Here is an 18,456-nt window from a genome sequence, read left to right on the forward strand (position 1 = left end):
CCTGAATTGTGCTGTGGTTCGCTGCAATGATTCTGAAGTAAAGGCACAATAACTAACCACTGCAGGCAGAAACAAAGCATAATACTTGACATAAGGAAGGTGTTACTTAGTTACATGAAAATTACACTAGGCTTCCATCATAGCTTTTTCCTGTTTTATAACACAACCTGCTGTATTGTTCACTCTGAAAACATTGTGCCTGATAGAGATACTATTAAGTTCATGCACTTACTCTTGCAACCAGTTATTCTCCTTCTGGAGTGCACCTGCTCCAAGCTCCTACTTTACCACCTCTTCTCATTCAACTTTTTGAGACTGTCCCCTCCCTTGGACAATTTGAATAGTCTCTTTAAAACAGCCAGCAGAAATTTTTTGTTCTTTTTAGGAAAATTATTATTACAGATAGAGAGCCTGAGCTTCAAAAAGAAGTACCTTTAATCACTCACGCAGACATTCAAGACTGGTATTTACATGTGCAAAAAATGTTTATTGCTGGTGAATGCCAGCTTGTACAGCCCCTTTTGAACACCAAGCCAAAGCAGCAAGGGTCTGTGTCCTACATATATACATAGTATAGAGCTGTAGCCTTTCGTGAGAATCATCAGTATATGGCCTGCCAGGTTTTATTTCTTTTTATGAGACCTTCCTTCTGTGATTTTGATGTTTATCAATTTAAAGAGAGAGTCACGTTGGTAGGATTCTGTTCTCCTGCAGTAGAGAGGTATGGGCTCCATCACCAGCAGGAAGGCTGTTCCTCCACTTCGATGGTGGCATTCACTCCTTTCGGGAGAAAGGAAAACATTAATGGAGGGGGCTGATAATATTCACCAAAGCTTGGTTTGAAAAGAATAAGAAGCTTCTTTGAAGTGCAGATTATTTCCATTCAGTTCTAGATGTCTTTCAGAGCTGATGTGAATGCAAATAAATTCATTTTCCCCCTCCTTTTTCTTCCCCTAACATTTTCCAGAAACCAGAAGCAACAACAGTTTGGTTTCAAAGTGTCATCCAGATTTTTGGATAGATGGCAGGTGGAGATGCTGTGCTCAGACAGAGAAGATGGCACCTGGCTGTGTGGAGTATGACCCCACCAAAAATGGTATGGGATTTGTTAAGACCGTTCTGACCTTGAAAATATTTATTTCTAGCAAAAATAAAGGATTGAATCTGTCCCGTACAGAACATCAAAGAATATCATGTTACATTTCCATCAAGAGACATGTTGCTGCCTTCTTGGTATATTCGGGCTTATCTTTTAATGTATATGGCATTCTTTGTTTTGAATTAACACTTTCCTCTGTGTGATGCTTGGTGCTGTCTGTGGAATGAGATGGCGAACTAGGAACTTGATCAGCTGTGGTCAATCAATAAGCCATAATAACAACTTTCTTGAGATATATGAATTCATGCATATATGGCCTTAAGTAATCTGTACCCCATTTCAAACCCATGCTGTGTGGCTAAGAGTCACTGTGTAGGTGCAGGCTGTTGGCATGTCTTACTCTGAAAGACCAAGGCTTGCTATTCACTGTTTTTTGTATCACCTTTATCAGTTCATTACCTTGATGGTTTCTCCCCTTGTTTTCTCCAGATCTACTTCAAATTATCTTTCTTGATTTCATTTCAGCCTCAAAGAAGCCTCTTCCTCCCACTCCTGAAGATAACTGGGTGAGTGCAGTGAGGCATGCTAAGCTGTCCTTAGTGTCGTGTGTGTTTAACTAGCAGTGGTGAATATATCCTCATTAAGGTTCACCATGGTGCAGTGACCTAGAATATCACCTGTGATGATATTCCCCAGGCTTTTCCCTTACCTTTTCCATATTTTTTCATAAGTTATAAATCAGCAGCATCCCACTAGAGCTAGGTTCAGTCCTGCAAAGACAGCTTGGTTTCACAAGTAGCTGTCCAATAGTGAGTGAAGCTTCAACTGTGGGTTTTTTCAATCTACAGAAAGGGAAACTGGGGGAGTAGGAGGGATATGAGAAAAGCTGCTGTGAAGAGGAACAGAGAAGTGATTTTCCAAACCCACTTGTGGATGGGACAAAATGTCATCGGTTTATTTAAGAAGAAGGGAGAAGCAGGCTGGTTGTTAGGGCTGGCTGACTTACTGGAGGGCATTGGGACAGTCTCTCCAGGGAGGCCATGGAGATTTTATCATTGGAAGCTTTTAAGAGGAGTTTAGGAAACATCTGTGAAGAATAGATCAGACAGAAGAAACACTGCCCTAAGAAGGAATAGATAAGTATTTTCTGTGCAACTAAAATTTTTATATGAAATTCATTGTTTGAAAGTGCTGAAAATTCTCATGTTGCCGCCATACCCCACTAGACGCATTGGGGTGCTTTCCTAGCTTTGAGGCTTTTGAACCCAGAGGACACCAGTGCTGCCAGGGAAATATCATTTCAGAGAGCATGCCATTGGTTTTTATGAATATGAATATGATGAGCCTTTTTCCTAATTTGTGCAGAAATTGTTGCTAGACCCAAAGGAAGCCGTAGTCATGGCCATATATGACTATGAAGCCCAGAATCCGCAAGAGCTGACGTTACAATATAATGAGGAATATTATGTGATTGACAGCTCTGAGGAACATTGGTGGCTGATTCAAGATAAGAATGGGTAAGTCCCTTTTCAACAGCCAATTTACAAATCCTTTCTAAATTCAGTTTGGTTTTCCATTAACATATATGCTGGCCTCTAATATAACTTTTGTGAAGCATCCTCTGACATACAGGAAAAGAGTGATGGAAGGTTATTTACGGTAACTTTCTTCCCTTTGATATTGCTTGTATCCAGGCAGCTGAAGAAAAAGGATCTGAAAGTTAATTTAAAAAAATAAACAGTCCTTAGCTCGGGCTGATATTTGCTGTCATACACATGGAAGAAAAAAATCATGAAAATTGCAAAACTCTCCAAGTTTAGAGGTGCCATCAGTTGTTTCCTTCTTCAGTAACCCTACTAAATACATAACAACCAACATTTCTATCATGCAAAGAGCAGGCAAATCTTTCGGGCCTGACTCCCACAGATGCAGAGAAAATCCTGTCTGTCTAGCACACTCACGCTGTGTTGCATTTTAACAGGCATGAAGGCTACGTGCCAAGTAGCTACCTGGCGGAAAAATCACCTGAGAATCTGCAAATATATGAGTAAGTTTTGCCTGTGTTTTTCTTGTACCTCTAAGTGCCTTAGATTTGTTTTAGAAGCTACAAGCCTCAAATGTCCCTACCCCACATAATGTGTCATTGCTAGCGCTGGGGACACTCAATTCAGAGGCTTTTCAGCAGAAACACTGACTTGGAATCTTTTGATGTTTTCAGATGGTACAATAAGAACATCAGCAGAAGCAAAGCAGAAACACTCCTCAGAGATGAGGTAAACCAGTGTTACGTGTGGGATGGATGGGCAATAATAATTAATTAATGACAAATGAAGAGAAGCCTGCAAGGGCTGCTTTGTGTAAGAGAGAGCTGAACGCTGGGTTCCTGCTGTGTTGCTGTCCTTGGCTGCTCTTGGTGTGCGGTGCAAGATAAAGGACCGCTAGCAACCCCCCTTACCTCCATGGTAGCTGAGCGTGGGCAGAGAGCTGTGCCATCCTTTGGACAAACACACCCAATAGCTGGGGCTGATGGAAAACACTGTTTCAAACACTGTTGACTGAAAACCGTGATTTTAGCTTATCTTTTCTGTCTCTGCAGGAGGCCTGCGGATGCCAGTAGTTCTCTGAAAATCTAACCAATCTCGTGATGAAATGTTTTGGGTGAAAGCCAGGAGTATGAGTTTAGGTGGTTTTTTTTTTAGTTTTGTGTGTGTATGTGTGCATGTCAGCATGCATCTTTAATTTTTCAGTTGAGCCAGACTTTTCCAGTGAAGACTGTAGTGAAAATAAAAAGAATACACCTCTTGTTCAAATTTTCCACACAAACACAACCTTAGTTTTTAAATCAGCTCTTACACTAAGAGGACACCCGAATAAAGTCTTGTTTCTTGGAATGATAGTATTTTATGGAACTAAAAGCATTGTTGTGCAGCTTTAAAAATTCTTTTAGTTCCTATAAACTCCTACGGGATGTGTCCACGCATGGTTTAGTGATCTTATTTTTCCTTTTGGTCCTACCAGTGCAACTTTTCTGTGGCAACTACCCCTATGTGGCTGCAGAGCCTTCTGGTTCAAAACCTCACAGCCCCCAGAGCTCCCCCAAAACATGTGGCCAAGCTCACGAATGATCTTTGGGCAGGTTTGCTGTCAAGTGGGAGGGAATGGCAAGAACAGAGCTTAAAGTAACTCAGGCAGGTTGCTGTCTCCAATACTTGCTTATCTGTGCAAGCAAACCCACACTGCCAAGGAGATGAAAGCCCTCGCTGTGCATGATATAGATGCTTCTACGGCAGCATCTGGAGATCCTTTTTAGGCTTCCCTGTGCTAGATATTTTATACTGCGGATATGGTAGATGTTGTACAGACACACATTGAAGAGACAGCCCTGGAAGGTTTATAGCTCAGTGGCCTGGTCTCACCTGGGCAGAGCTGCACGTTGAAAGCCAGCAGTTCATACGCAGGGGATGCAGTAGCAGTCTCAGCCTCTGTGTTGAGCTGGAGCTGAATCAGTCTGCAGGGGAGGTGGGAAGGAGGCCGAGGCAGAGTGCACTTGGTGGATTAGGTTTGTACCAAGTGTTGTGGGGTGGACAGAGGACATATAAAATGGAGGAAATCTACCATGTGAAGCAAAGGAAGGAATAAAATAATCAGGCACTTGAGATGCCAGATGAAAAGCATCTTTATCTGCAAACAGAAGAAAAATGCCATTTTTATTATCAATATATAGGTCAGCACAGCATATTACATCCAAACTGTGACGTTAAATCTTCTCCTCTGCCATCTGATCCATTAGTGCCTGGCCCTTCAGGATTATGGCCTATGATACATTTTAGCATTCAGATGAGTAGAAAACAATTACAGTGAAAAATTAGAAAGGGAAATTGTTCTGTGAGTGCCAGAGTGGAGGAAGCCTGCTTTCCCACACATTTATGTTTAGATACTAGACGACTGGAGTACCTATGAAAGGGCAGGATCTGGGCCAAGCTTTTCGCACGTGTGGTACATTGGTAAATTATCTTTCATACACTCCCATATGGAGTCTCTGGTGTTAAGGAAATGGTACTCTTGTTCTGTAGCTGCTTTCTTGATGGAGGGGACTCAAAGTGGTTTGCCTTTCCACAGCTGCCCATTTCATTGAACTTGTTGGAAATTGATACCACCAGTATTCTGTCAGATAGGGTTGAAAGCAATCAATGGGTTCAGAATTTCTAGAGGAGAGGCTTGGAGGGACAGACAGACACATGCTCGTGTACCCACACCCACACATACTCGGTACGAGCACATAAGTCTCATTTCCTCAGGAAACTGAACTAAAAATACATAGCACGCGAGAGAGACCAGCTGGGTGTACCTGCAGTCCCTGGGCAGCCATCGGAGCTGTGCATGGAACAGACCAAGTTCTGTCAGTTGGCTGATGGCTCTTTTTTCTCCTACATGTTTAGCACATCCTCGTGACTGAGCATAGACAGGGCTGAAACAAGCAGAGCTTTGCCCCCAGCCCACTTCTTTTTTTCCATTATGTCTCTAACGAGTTTTCTCTCCTTTGCTCCTGTTACAGGGTAGGGAAGGTGCCTTCATGGTGAGAGATTCGAGGCAGCCTGGCATGTACACAGTCTCCGTTTTCACCAAAGCATTAAGGTACAGCTGAGCTCAGCAGCTTTTCACATCAATTACATCAATGAAATGGCTTCTACGAGAGTGTAATCTCTGCAGCTGTTTTGGCATTATAAAGACAGAGCAGAAGGCTCATGAAAATGATAGAGGAAAACACTTCCAAAAAAGGCAGAAGAGTTAGCTGCCATTCGCAAAGCATATTAAATGCTCCACTTCTCTCTGCATCTAAATATATGCCTATAAATAGTCCCTTAGCTGGGGTTGAAATTTAATGAAATTGTCCCCTCAACTGAAGTGTCAGTAGGATGAACATGGACTATATGCTGGACACATCAGAGGTGGGTAATACAAGACTAGTGAAAGGGTTTCAGTGCTGGGGCAGAAAGTTTTGTTTCAGAAAGAAGAGGCAGAGAAACTTGGTACCCAACCTTATCGGGAAACCTCAACCTTTCTAGAGATGAGACCAGCTATGAGTGAGAGGAAGAACATACACATACACAGCTTTCGTTAGCAATTGCAGCTCACTCCTTGCTCCTCTCCCATTCGTTCTGCATAGGGAAGGTTCTCCCCTTTGCTCGCTTGCTACTCCTCCATTTATACCCCAAATTCCTGTCTTTTTGCTGCAACCTAGTTTTCCTCAAACAAAACCTCCTCTTTTTCAGCACGGATAACAATCCTGTTATAAAGCATTATCACATCAATGAGACAACTGACTTTCCCAAGCGATATTACTTGGCAGAAAAGCATGTGTTTGACTGCATCCCTGAACTCATCAACTATCACCAGCACAATGCAGGAGGTGAGTGAAGGCCAATGCTGACCAGGGAAGCTGCTGTTTTACCATGCAGCCAGGTGACTGTTTTGAATGAAGGCAGGCTTCCAAGCCCTCTGTCCTTACAATGAAATTTTAAATGGCATCACCTTTTCTTCCACTTATCCTGGCACTTGGATGGCAGGAAAACAACCATCTCAGGCCCCTTTCCAGCATTACATCTTCATTCTGGTTGTCCTTCTAAGGCTGACTATGACCAACACAGATGTCGTAATGACATACTACAGAGAGCCCTTTCATTCCTGGGAGCCCATGGGAGTGTGTCACCACTGCCAGACCAAGCTACCTGTTTGAATTACACTGCAGGGCCTTCTTGCCCAGGAGGCAATATATCCCTGGGACTTGATTTGACACAAAGTTAGGGACATGGCCAGGAACCCTAGCCAGACATGGGAGTCACCAAAGACTCCCATCCCTAGAGTCCAGGAGTACCGAGGGAAACCCCGGGCTTCAAAAATACCCTACAAATAAAAAGTATAATTTGGAATTTCATCTAAGTTAACAGAGACTCACAGCTCACATTTGCTGACAGAGTGAAAATGGGAAATAAGCTGAAACTGCTTAGAATTGGCTTCCTTCTAGCAGCCAGGAAATCAGTCTGAATAGAGGTTCAGATGCCCTCAAGTGGAGCTGAGAACTCAGTACAATAAATCTGTTTCCAGTATCCAGACTGCCTTCTGGGGTAGCGATAGCCACACTTCCCATGACTGTGACAGTAACTGGAACCCATCCTTTTCCTCTGTTATTCAGGTCTTGTCACTCGTTTGCGGTATGCAGTCTCTTCGTGGAGAAAAAAGGCCCCAATCACTGCAGGGCTAAGCTATGGTACGGTACTCTCATGACTGTACAGGAATCACACTCCTCACTGGTTAGCTGGGTGATCTTGAATATCCCCATGGATGTTGATGAATATTCATGTGACTATCACCACAATAAATAGCTTTCTTCAGATCTTTACACTGCACTATTCACTAGATTATCATCTTTGTCATTACAATTAATAACTGAATGAACTGATCATGTAGTGCCTTGAGGGAGGTGATAAGAACCCCAGGGTCTCAATGAAGTCAACATTAAATACTGAAATGAATGCTGAAAAAAGGTGATGGGAGTGGGAGCATAGCATAACTTTATGAAAGCTGAGTCCCTCCTGGAAGATGCCTCCATCTGCGTATTGCTCTCTACAGAATTTTTCTCATATCATCATCTTTGTCATAATTCTTGGAGACATCAAAGAAACTCAGAACCATGTTGTGCTCAGTAGTGTACATATGCATGGTAGAAACAATCCTCCCTGAAGAACTGGATAGACGAGACAAATGGGGAAAGAAAGGGGATGTTGTTGTTCCTACTCTTGAACATGACCTGCAGCGTGGACTAGTCAAATGAGCTACCAAAGGTCAGACAGACAATTTGAGGGAGAGCCAGAAAGTCTCACTTCAAGTCCTGTCTCAATGTTTAACCCACAAAAGCTTTCTGTCTGACACTCTACTGCTAGATCCTCACTCTTTCTCCCTTACAATCAACAGGAAAATTGGTCATTAACCACTCTGAGCTCACCCGTGTACAGGAAATCGGCAGTGGTCAGTTTGGGGTGGTCTACCTTGGCTACTTGCTGGAGAAGACAAAAGTAGCCATAAAGACCATTCGTGAAGGAGCAATGTCAGAAGAGGATTTCATCGAGGAAGCTAAAGTCTTGATGTAAGTAGTAGATTCACCGAGAAAATCAGACACTGTAGGATTCATAAGACTGAACCAAAGTGTTGTGATAATGTCCAGGACTATGAATGGGGGATTAAAACTTGGATTATCTACTATGTATCTAAATAGTGTATAGAGAGACCAGTGAGCTCTGGTGGTTACAAAGGAAGGCAATTCAAAGTGTAGGTGAATTACTGTGCTTCTAACTCAATATCCAGAATATCAATATCCAGAATGGTCTTGCAGATCTCTGCTGTTCTGGAAGGCAGGGTTAATTGATGGTGTGTTTTGGAGAGCAAAGTGGTTTTTGTCAAAAGTAATTAGATGGAGAAATCTCTTAAAACTTGAGGGAAATTTTATCGAAAAAACCTTACATGCAAAATTTTTTTTGCTTTGCACAACTGAAAATATTTCTCTTTGGTTTTATTGACTTTGTATTTTTTACATTTGCCTCCCTTCAAAATAGACAGAAATGGATTTTATTTTTGTTTGATTGGATGATTTTCCATGCAGAAGAGTCTTTTGGTGACCATTACCATTAAAATGGGATGATACTTAGTGCTACTTGACGTTAGACTTGGTCTACACATTTTCTTCTTTCTGCTTTCATGGTTGGCCTTTGCAGAGAGAGGGATGCAGATATATAAGGATAGAAGGCACTGAGCCTATTTCAGCCTCTTTTGCGTCTTCCCTCCCTATCCCACAGGAAGCTGTCTCACCCCAAGCTAGTCCAGCTTTATGGCGTGTGCTTTGAGAACGCTCCCATAAGCCTGGTGTTTGAGTTCATGGAGAACGGCTGCTTGTCCGACTACCTCAGGAGCCAGCGGGGCAGTTTTTCAAAGGAAACCCTGCTGGGGATGTGCCAAGATGTGTGCGAGGGAATGGCTTATCTGGAACAAAACTCTGTCATCCACAGAGACCTGGTATGTTGGTCCCACATAGACTTTTTCTCTGCTCCAGCTGGGCTTTTCCCTGTGCTCTCTCCCTTCCTTAATTTCAGCTTTCACACTCCTCCTGCCTATCTGTTGACAGGGGATTCAGTATCTCCCCTTATTGCAGGAGCAGCATTAATATTTTAGGAAAAAAAACCATCCCCCGGAGCACTAATTAATCTATTTCCCTTAATTGTGTTTGGGAGAGAAGAAACGAGGACATAAAGTTTGTCTCTTTTTCTGAGTGGACTCTTTCACTCCCTGAGAGCCCCTGCTCCCACAGTTCCTGGGTACTGCCCACTCTTCACGTCTAAAATCAGCAAAGATGCCAAAAAGACCTGTTCTAACATATGTATAAACATGCATTGCTAATAAAATACTTTTAATTACGTGGTGTTCAATCAAGCTGCATCAGTCACTGCTGCTGTTTCGTTAGGGGAGCAAGGACTGTGAGGAGCTGTGGGTATTTCAGGGTCTTTCTCTGCCCTTTCTGGGCAACAAGGGCCTGCAAGTCAGACTGGTGGTTGAACAGCTTTTGTGGCAGCAGGAACATGCTGGCTGTAAAATGTACAGAAGGCACGGGAACCTGAAGTTTTTGCCCTCTTTGTATGGTACGATGTCACTTTGATTCTCCTTTTTTCAAGTACTATCTGCTCTGCCAGGAGAAAAGCAACTGAGCGGCTGTGATAGTCCTTCAGCTCTGACCTTCTGCCTTTGCACCTTCTTTTCTTGCAGGCCGCTAGGAACTGCCTGGTGGGGGAATCCCACGTGGTCAAAGTGTCTGACTTCGGGATGTCGAGGTAATGCCACCGAGGCTGCACACCCTCCCTGCAGGGCTGTCATGGGATGTGGAGGGTTACTCAGCACGCTCCCTTCTTTTCCTTTTCCAGGATTGTCCTTGACGATCAGTATACCAGCTCCACGGGTACCAAGTTTCCAGTCAAGTGGTCTGCTCCAGAGGTTTTCTCCTACAGCAACTATAGCACCAAATCTGACGTTTGGTCATTTGGTAAGAACCTCTTGTCAGAATGGAAAAAATTCAACAAACACCACTCAGAAAACCTAGGGGCTCAGTTCTCAAGTAAACTCTCCTAAACACTACATCCTCTGGGCTCCAAAGGTGTTTTGCCTGAATAATGGCTTAAGAAAGCAAGCCTAAATCATTTAAGTGAAAGAAAGGAAAGAGTAGTAAACTACCTAGATACTCTGGAACAGTGCAAGTACCATCAATTTAATGTATTATACCTGTGCAATGCTATATAATACCAAATAATAAACTCTATTTCATGCTGATATAGCAGGAGTGCCCAAGAAAAAGTTAGAGAGTCACTGTCAAGATTGTATAAGGAAAGGAATGGAAAGATATTTAGGCACTCCATCTCTCTGCATGTCAGTCCCAGGCACTGATGCTTCACTCAAACCCTCTGTCTTTCCAAGTTTGCTCTGCTGACTCCATTTGCTTTATGCTGATCTGCAAATATTATTTCACTGCTCACATTTTCTCACCTCGTTTCCTGCTCCCCAATGCATTGGTTTATGATTTGCATCTGTTCTTTGGTCTCCCTTCTGGACCCTCGTAGATAAGAAAACCGTTGTATATTTTTTTCCCCAAAGTCATTGGCACTGGAGATAACAAAGGCTATCCCCTGGCCTGTTGATCTGGCACGCTAATGTATCTGGCCCATCTCCAGCTAGCATGCAAATCACGGTACTGCAGAATGAATCGGTGCAGTGTGCTGTGCACAGCACACAGTCAATGGGGTGCCACTCAGCTCTGGGCCTCGCAGTAAATAATGCAGGATTATGACCTTTGCTAGTCTGCGCTTGTGAATTCTCTGCTTCCCTCTCCCTTTACTGCCTTCTGCTGTGGTTGAAGTTGTGCATTCCTGTGGTGGGTTACCAGCAGCGTGGTGGGAGCTGGGTGCTCAGACCCACAAAACTGCCTTCGAGAACCTAACCTGGAGATGCTTCCAAGAGCACCATTCCTCTTTCCATGTCCCCTGACATGTGGAAGAGGCTGTCAGCACTCACCACGTAATAACAAGGGACAACATTTGCCAGTGGAGCTCTCTCTGACACCTCACAGCAAAGTGGCAGTGACATGGGGAGAGATGCTACTTTGGTGAGAATGTTCATCTGCTTCACAAATAGGAAACCGGCCTGTACGCTGAGAGCCAGATGCTTCCAAAAAGGGTGTTCAGTTTGATTTACAGTCAAGCCAAGCCTGGTAAAGTTGGCTCACTCCAGTTTCAGGGCTGAAATATTGGTGAGCTTTGTTTGTGTTGGTCAGTCCTTCTTTGTGAAATGTGCAGACAGCAGTGTTGTACATCTGTCAGACTTGTTATCTCCCCATCCAGTGGGGTTTGCATAAGAGGATTCCTCTGTCATGTCATGGTCTCATGACTGTGAGAAGCTTTCTGCTCTGCTACTCTGCAGCCCATTCATCTCTTCTGCCAGGCCTGAAATCCTGCTGTGTCCAGGAGAACAAAATGGGTATGAGAAATTCCCAGTGCAGGAATCTGCACACTGCGGGAGTACAGCTGCTTTGCTTATTCTTCAGTAGAGCCAATATCATTGGTGGGGAGCTGCAATCTCTATGCGTCTTCCTCTTTGAAGAATTCAAAGCTGGGAAGTTGGCATTATTTAGCAAAGTTGCCTGTGGAGTTACACAACTTTATTTCAGATCACTCTATCTATCTGTCTGTCTCCCTTTTCTAACACAATGTGAACACAACTTACCAAGTCAGTCATATTAGGCGACAAAAGAAATTAAACTTAATAATAACACAGATGCCTTGTATTCACTCCATTTGCAGAGCATCTCTGATGTGGTAGCCAACTGCGATGTATTCCACAGTCTTTTTGTCTTTGCCTATCTCTTCCACCACACTAGAGAAGCACGAGTTTCTGTACTGCTCTGAGCAGTAATGATAGAAAAACATTTGTCTGTTTAGGAAAAGAGGAAAAATATGCTGCAATCCTTTGAAATTCCACTGTCACTGCATGTGAATTCATCCCAGCAAATCACACCACCTGGGACGTTTTGCAGGCGAGGAGTTCCCAGTACTGAGGCTAAGCTGACTAACAGGAATGGAGCAGTTCATATTGCTTTCTTGCTCCTGAGCCTCACCAAAATATAAGCAGATTCTGGTGTAGGACACACTGCAGACGGGAACATCAGTGACATTTCTCTTGTATGTGATTAATTGGAAGCAAAAACAGATAAATTGAATGAGTGACAAAAAGCGGGTTTTCTTTCCCAGACTGCACATCTGGATGGAGTACATGCACAAGCATTCCCTCTTCTTCAGAGTTTGGGAGAAGACATACAATGCTGCTTTCTGACACATAACACACTTGGACTTCATCTGACTCATGGGGAAAGACATCCCTGTCATGCTACACTATCAGGATGCAGAGAAGTCAAACTTGCAGTGACCAGACTGGTACTTCCACACAATCCGGTGCCCAGCAGAGATCCTAGTTGGCATCCTCAAACTGTACAGCTGTGTTAGGGCCTGACTTTTCAGATCTGTACTGAGAATCCAAGTGAAAATGCTTTTCCAAGTAACAGACCTCAATGCTGAGCTGCAGAGAAGAGCAGGTGGAAGGTGGCCATGGGCCTACTGAGCATTTTATTTGCTTCTTTGTGATTTTTCTCATTTTCTTGCTTTAGGAGTGCTAATGTGGGAGGTCTTCAGTGAAGGTAAAATCCCCTATGAGAATCGCACCAATGGAGAAGTGGTGGAAGAAATCAATGCAGGATTTCGGCTCTACAAACCCAAGCTGGCCTCCAAGGCGATTTATGAGGTCATGAGCCACTGCTGGATGATGGTTAGTATTGTAATGGGAAAGCCCTAGTTCCCAAAGACAAGAGCTCTCTCCCCCTTGGCTTTTAGGAGGAGAGAGAGGTATATACTTCACATGCTAACACAAGATAAAATCCTGGAGGTGAAGCACTCAGTAGCTTTCATCTGTACTAGTGAGCAAACTCTAGGCTCTTTGCTTTTATTTAACGTGCTGTTTCTGTAGAGTGTGTTGACTTCACTGAAAAGTCTATGTAGTGCACCTAACTCAAGTCAATTCAACAGTTTGCTTCCTAAGAAAGCTGTAGATCTGTTGATAGTGAATAATATAGTGAATTTTTTTAATTTTAATTCTTTTTAATTTAATTATTTTTAATAGTGAATTTTAATAGTGATGGTAAAAATGACAGCCAACCTTGTAAAGGTACTTAGTGTTCACTAGGCAAAATTCACTGCTAGTAGAAAAGAAACATTGCACAGAAGGAAGCTCATTCTTCCATTGGCATTTCTCTATACAATAGATTGTATTTTTGTTAATGCTCAGATTCTTCACGAGGTTTTCCTTCTAACCTTGCCATTCCTCTCAAGCTGACATTTATGTTCTCTCTCTCTCTTCTCTCCCTGCTTAGAGGAAAGATGACCGGCCGTCCTTTTCTGTTCTGCTGTATCACCTGAGTGAAATCTCTGAGTTTGATCTGTAATCATGGTACCAGCTGCTAAGCGAAGCCAAGAGAGTCCTGAGAGGTCAGGTGGCTGGATTTTTCCCCACACAAAGCATTAACAGGAATCCTCTCACCATAGACACTTGCCATATGCCTGGGGAGAAGGAGAAGGTAGAGGCTGGTACTTCCAGACAGACAAGATATCCCCAGGTCTTCCTGAGCCTAGACAGACACAGGCTTTGGTTTGGCCAAGAGCGTGGTTTGCATCTTACAAGCATAAGCAGCAATTGAGCACAGAGTCCTGAACCACACAATCCAGTGAATGGGTTTCTCCTGAAGACACAGCCTGAAAACTAAGACATCTGACATTACTATTCCAGTTCTGTGAACACCCAAATGAAGGTCTTCCCTGGGGAAAAAAAACCCTGTCTTTAACTGAGGAGGAACATTTAGACATTTCTGTGGCTTTCTAATTCAGAATGGGCTGGACCTGAAAGCTCTGAACAGGAATAAGCCTAAGACACACAGGAACAGGCTGGATTTAGTGACTGCATTTCTGATGCTGATATTTCAAAATGGTTTTGTTCTCCCTTTGCATGATTTTCTCTGACACTGTGGCATAACAGGAACAGGATTCTGGTACTTGGTAAACTGAAGAGGTGTCTGCATGTGTATGAGATTTTGTAAGGAAGGAAGAGAATAAGCAACGTGTTGAAGAGTCTTGAAATTCTCAAATTGCATTGTGTAGCAAGTGGGAAAATGGGACTCTGAGGCAAATGGAGACATTCTTGGAGGGAGGAAGTCAAAGGTGAAAGTTTATATTGTTTTTTTCTTCAGTCTTTCTACATCAGAAGATAAATACATGATCTCCATCCAATTTCTTTGAATGGAGTATGGAGGACTGAGCAGTGCAGAGTGCTATGTGTTTTCAGTCTAGGACAAGATGGGATCCCAGGATCTGATTATCTGTGAAAGGTACAGGAACCTACTCCTGAAGTGGTGTGTTTGGAAGGAAGGAGCCAGAGGGCTCAGAAAGGTAGCCACTGGAAGAAAACATGCAGAGTATGTGATCAGTGCATCAGTGATAATGAGAAGAGTTTTCTCCTACTTCAAAGGGTAACTGAATCATCACGAGTAAAGACTTTGCCATCTCTTCTGTGAACGAAGGGACTGATCAAAGAAAAAGTTCTATGTGAATGGACAGACTGCCTGGGTACTTACTCCACGAGGAGTTCCACATTGCGCGGTGACAGCAGAAGAAGGTACAAACAACATCCATCTCCTGGTATTTCAATTAAAATATATATTTTCACCACAAGACAGAGACACTGTTTTGACATAACTGACCTCAAAACCAAAAGTGTGGGTGTTGGTGTCCTGCAGAACTTGTAAATAAGATTAGGGCTTTCTGCTAAGCATTAACAATAACTAGAGATGTCAAGGGAACTCACAGATGATATGTGCATATATGCAGTATGCATTTTTCATACTTCTCTGTTTGGGCAGGTGAGAACATGAGTAAACCTTATGTGACAGCAGTTTACAAAAACTCTGAGGTGCAAACTTCCAGCAGCACTCTCTCCCATCATTACAGAAGTCAGGTTCAAATATGTCTGCCAACAAAAATGGAACAAGGAAATAATGTAATCCCATGATCTCACATATCCTGTGTCAAACTATTTCTTCATAGAAGGAGGCTTAATTTTTAGTATTTTTCAGACCCATGGTTCTAGGGCAGCTTTTAGGAGCCAGAATATCTTTTCAGGTATATGGATAAGGGCAAGGCATTAGTTCCTGCCTTATACATCTTCCCACTTTGCTTTGATTCCACATTATTTTCTTTGGTTTAGTCCTACAAATATCATGCAGAATGACTCTCCCAGGCAAGCGGAATCCTAACATTCAGACCGGAGGTTGTCAATCCTAAATGCAGGATCAGAGTGCTACCTTCAAATCAGGATTGCTGCCAAAATCTCTCAGTAGTCTGAACTAATATGTGGAATATGATCAACTATAAACAGATTTTGAATTCTTGCCTGCAGTTAATTTAAGCTAAGTTTCTCTTTGTCCTTCTCATCCTTTAGTCTGACTTAGCCTGTTGTCACATTGTGGTGATGCTAAACTTGGCATTTAGCCAGTGAAGTTTTCAGTAGCCCTAACCACATTAAACTGCACATCTGCAGCTAAATTTGAGGACAGCTGGCCGTAACCCTATTTTCTCCCCCTCTCGATTGCACTTAGACAATCCATACAACCACAGGATACTCTGAAATTATTCTTCCCTGAGCACACTCTGTGGCAGGGGTATCTGCAGGCTCACAAAGTTGAGCTTCTGGCTTGCTGCCCCCTCCATCCTTGGAGGAACCAGGGGTCTATCAAGCTTGAGGAGGTTGCTATTAAGTAGCAGCATTATTGCTCCACCAAATAAAGTTTCTGAGATTATATTTATATTTGAATGAGATAAGTGTAATATTTATTAGCTACCGGGTGTTGCACAAAATAATATTGTGATGTTTTATGTTCAGTTTTCTTTTGCAGTATTTCTATGTACGCAATATGTATTTTTACAAATAATAAAATTGCTGAGTCCCAACCATGGCTTTCACTATATGTTAGCAAAAACGCAAAAAACATCCTCATGCACTTACAATCATACAGCTTGCTCTTCCTCCAAATCCTCCCCACCAAGAAGCAAACAGGCTTCTTCTGGCTTTCTGAAATATCTCTGTTCCCCAGAACTATGGCTGTGTTCTGGGGTTTAGATTATGCGCTGGGTTTATGGGGGTAGGAAGTATTGAGAATCCCTTTGCCAGTTCGACCCTCTTCGCTTGACTGTGTTTCAGGAAGGTGGGAGACCGTGCTTGTCCCTACTTTTGCCTGCTGGTTAGCAGAGGCAGTGGGTGCACGGCTCTGCCTACGTTGCACATTTGGCCGGAGCCGAGGCCCAGAGCACTGTCCCAGCGTGTCCCCGACCTGCTGCTGCTACGGCCAGGTGCTGGCACAGCCAGGCTGGCGTCCCAGCGAGGAAAAGGCAGTCAAGCAGTAACCTCATCTCGAAAGAGCAGCTGATGCTTCTCAGTGGAGAGCAGGGGCTGGAGTGCAGCAACATTAGCCATGAAAATCTCCTTCCTGGGCATGTGTTGGTCACCCTGGGGAAGTGAGGGTTGTTAGTACTTGTTCCAGTGGATAACTGCCTTAAAATTAGGCCTGAAAAAATCTAGAATTTCCTGAAACCTTTTCTAATGAACATGTTTCTATGCGATGTTTGGTTTTGTCCTCTCTGAACGCTGCGCTCGTCAGCACAGCAGGATTCAGGTGAATGGCTCTGCTAAATCTCACTTGGCAGCCACTTCAAATTTGTGTGTATTCTTCTGTTCAGCTCATCCCATCCCACTATCACGTTATCTCTCCCCTCCACGCATAACCAGCTGATGCGCACACTCCTGCGCCTGTAGCTGTATGGGGCCTGCCCTCCACCGCCGTTCTTCCCAGCCTGCAGAGAGATCTGCAGGACAAATGCAGGGAAGCTCATTCTATTATTCTACGAGCAGAGACAACACAGAGTAGAAAATTAAAATAATATCATAACATTCATGGAATTCCCATTCCCCTGAGCCTGGCTGATAATGGGAGCAGATTAAACTGTGCAGAAAAAAGTCCACAGCCGTTTTTACTGCCACAGTTTTCTTGAACTGACCCTGTTTCACCCACCGCCTCAGAGCAATATTAGCTGTTAAATCTTTTGGATCTGCAGTAACAATGCTCACTTACTGAATTTTTCTGACAAGTAATACATAGTAAAAAGAGGAACGATGGCTACAAAATGTTTCAGTCAAAGGTGAGATACAAGAAATACTATGCAGGGGAAGGAGAAAAGTCTACTCCCAGAGATGCTATTAATACATTTTTTCAGGTGTAGTCCTGCCTATTAACACAAAGATAGTTCCTAAGACCGTCTTGCTGCTTTTGTAGTTTGCGGCCCCCGGTGTCTTCATCCCATGGCATCCATCCAACTTATAGCCACAGAGCTACGGTGTAAACCTGGTGTCCAAGCTTCCCTGCAGAGCCAACAGACACCCATGGGGAGGAAGGTCAGCCCCACACTGGCACGGACAACCGAGCAGCAGTCCCTAAGGAATCAGGAGTGGTCACTCTAATCCAGGAGGGACCAGACGGCAGTCCATTTTTCGCATAGGCTGATGCTCAGGAAAGGAAACGTATTTAGGCCTGTATCTAGACTTTCAACAGTCCTTGGGTATCCACCAATGCCTTTCAACAAACAAACAGGCAGCAGCATCAGAAGCCGAGAGGGCTGCAGAAAAATGAACGAAGGCCCCATCCAGGGTTGCCATCAATCACCATGAGGCGATGTTCCGCTGAAAGCTGTTAAGAGGTCCAGTTTGGATTTCACAGTGGATCTGAAGAGCTGTATTGGAGCTTTAAAAGGAAGCACGAGCAGAAGGACTGGAAGCTGGTCCCTGAAGAAATGCCAGATGCCAAAAATGCCAAGAGGAAGATCTTTTGGATGCGGCGCTGACTCAGAAGAGGCTTGGAGCTCTGAGCAAAGGCATTGCCTTGTGGTTTTGGTCCCTAACACGCTCAGTGAGCCAAGGCTTTTCTATGTATTCTGTAAACAGGGCTTTCCTTAAAATGGTAGGTAAAACCTAACGACGGGTGGCACAGGTCCTCCGAGGGGAACAGCGGCTGAATTCCTGAGACCCACCGAGCTCAGCAGCGGGGAGACGGAGAATCCCAGCCGGGTCCCCCCTTCTCATGGACCCCAACGCTCTCACCCAGCATCAGGCCTCCGGGG

The 18,456-nt window shown here is 43.7% G+C and overlaps 1 protein-coding gene across 2 annotated transcripts in view; it reads left to right on the plus strand.

The window, feature by feature from the left end:
* The window catches only part of ITK (IL2-inducible T-cell kinase), a 30,351-nt gene extending 16,654 nt beyond the window's left edge, over positions 1 to 13,697 (plus strand). The window contains exons 4-17 of one of the 2 annotated variants that reach the window (XM_010578990.1): positions 968 to 1,096; positions 1,625 to 1,665; positions 2,465 to 2,616; positions 3,081 to 3,146; positions 3,318 to 3,372; positions 5,655 to 5,734; positions 6,373 to 6,509; positions 7,293 to 7,367; positions 8,072 to 8,243; positions 8,950 to 9,166; positions 9,911 to 9,975; positions 10,066 to 10,184; positions 12,852 to 13,009; positions 13,611 to 13,697. In XM_010578990.1, coding sequence (XP_010577292.1) covers positions 968 to 1,096; positions 1,625 to 1,665; positions 2,465 to 2,616; positions 3,081 to 3,146; positions 3,318 to 3,372; positions 5,655 to 5,734; positions 6,373 to 6,509; positions 7,293 to 7,367; positions 8,072 to 8,243; positions 8,950 to 9,166; positions 9,911 to 9,975; positions 10,066 to 10,184; positions 12,852 to 13,009; positions 13,611 to 13,682 — 1,538 coding nt within the window. In that variant the 3' untranslated portion in view covers positions 13,683 to 13,697. Of the gene's footprint in view, positions 1 to 967; positions 1,097 to 1,624; positions 1,675 to 2,464; positions 2,617 to 3,080; positions 3,147 to 3,317; positions 3,373 to 5,654; positions 5,735 to 6,372; positions 6,510 to 7,292; positions 7,368 to 8,071; positions 8,244 to 8,949; positions 9,167 to 9,910; positions 9,976 to 10,065; positions 10,185 to 12,851; positions 13,010 to 13,610 lie in introns of both variants that reach the window. The other variant, XM_010578991.1, reaches the window with a different exon arrangement.
* Positions 13,698 to 18,456: the final 4,759 nt, after the last annotated feature.

Source organism: Haliaeetus leucocephalus, unplaced genomic scaffold, assembly GCF_000737465.1.
Source record: "Haliaeetus leucocephalus isolate CR32 unplaced genomic scaffold, Haliaeetus_leucocephalus-4.0 Scaffold656, whole genome shotgun sequence".
Taxonomy (NCBI): domain Eukaryota; kingdom Metazoa; phylum Chordata; class Aves; order Accipitriformes; family Accipitridae; genus Haliaeetus; species Haliaeetus leucocephalus.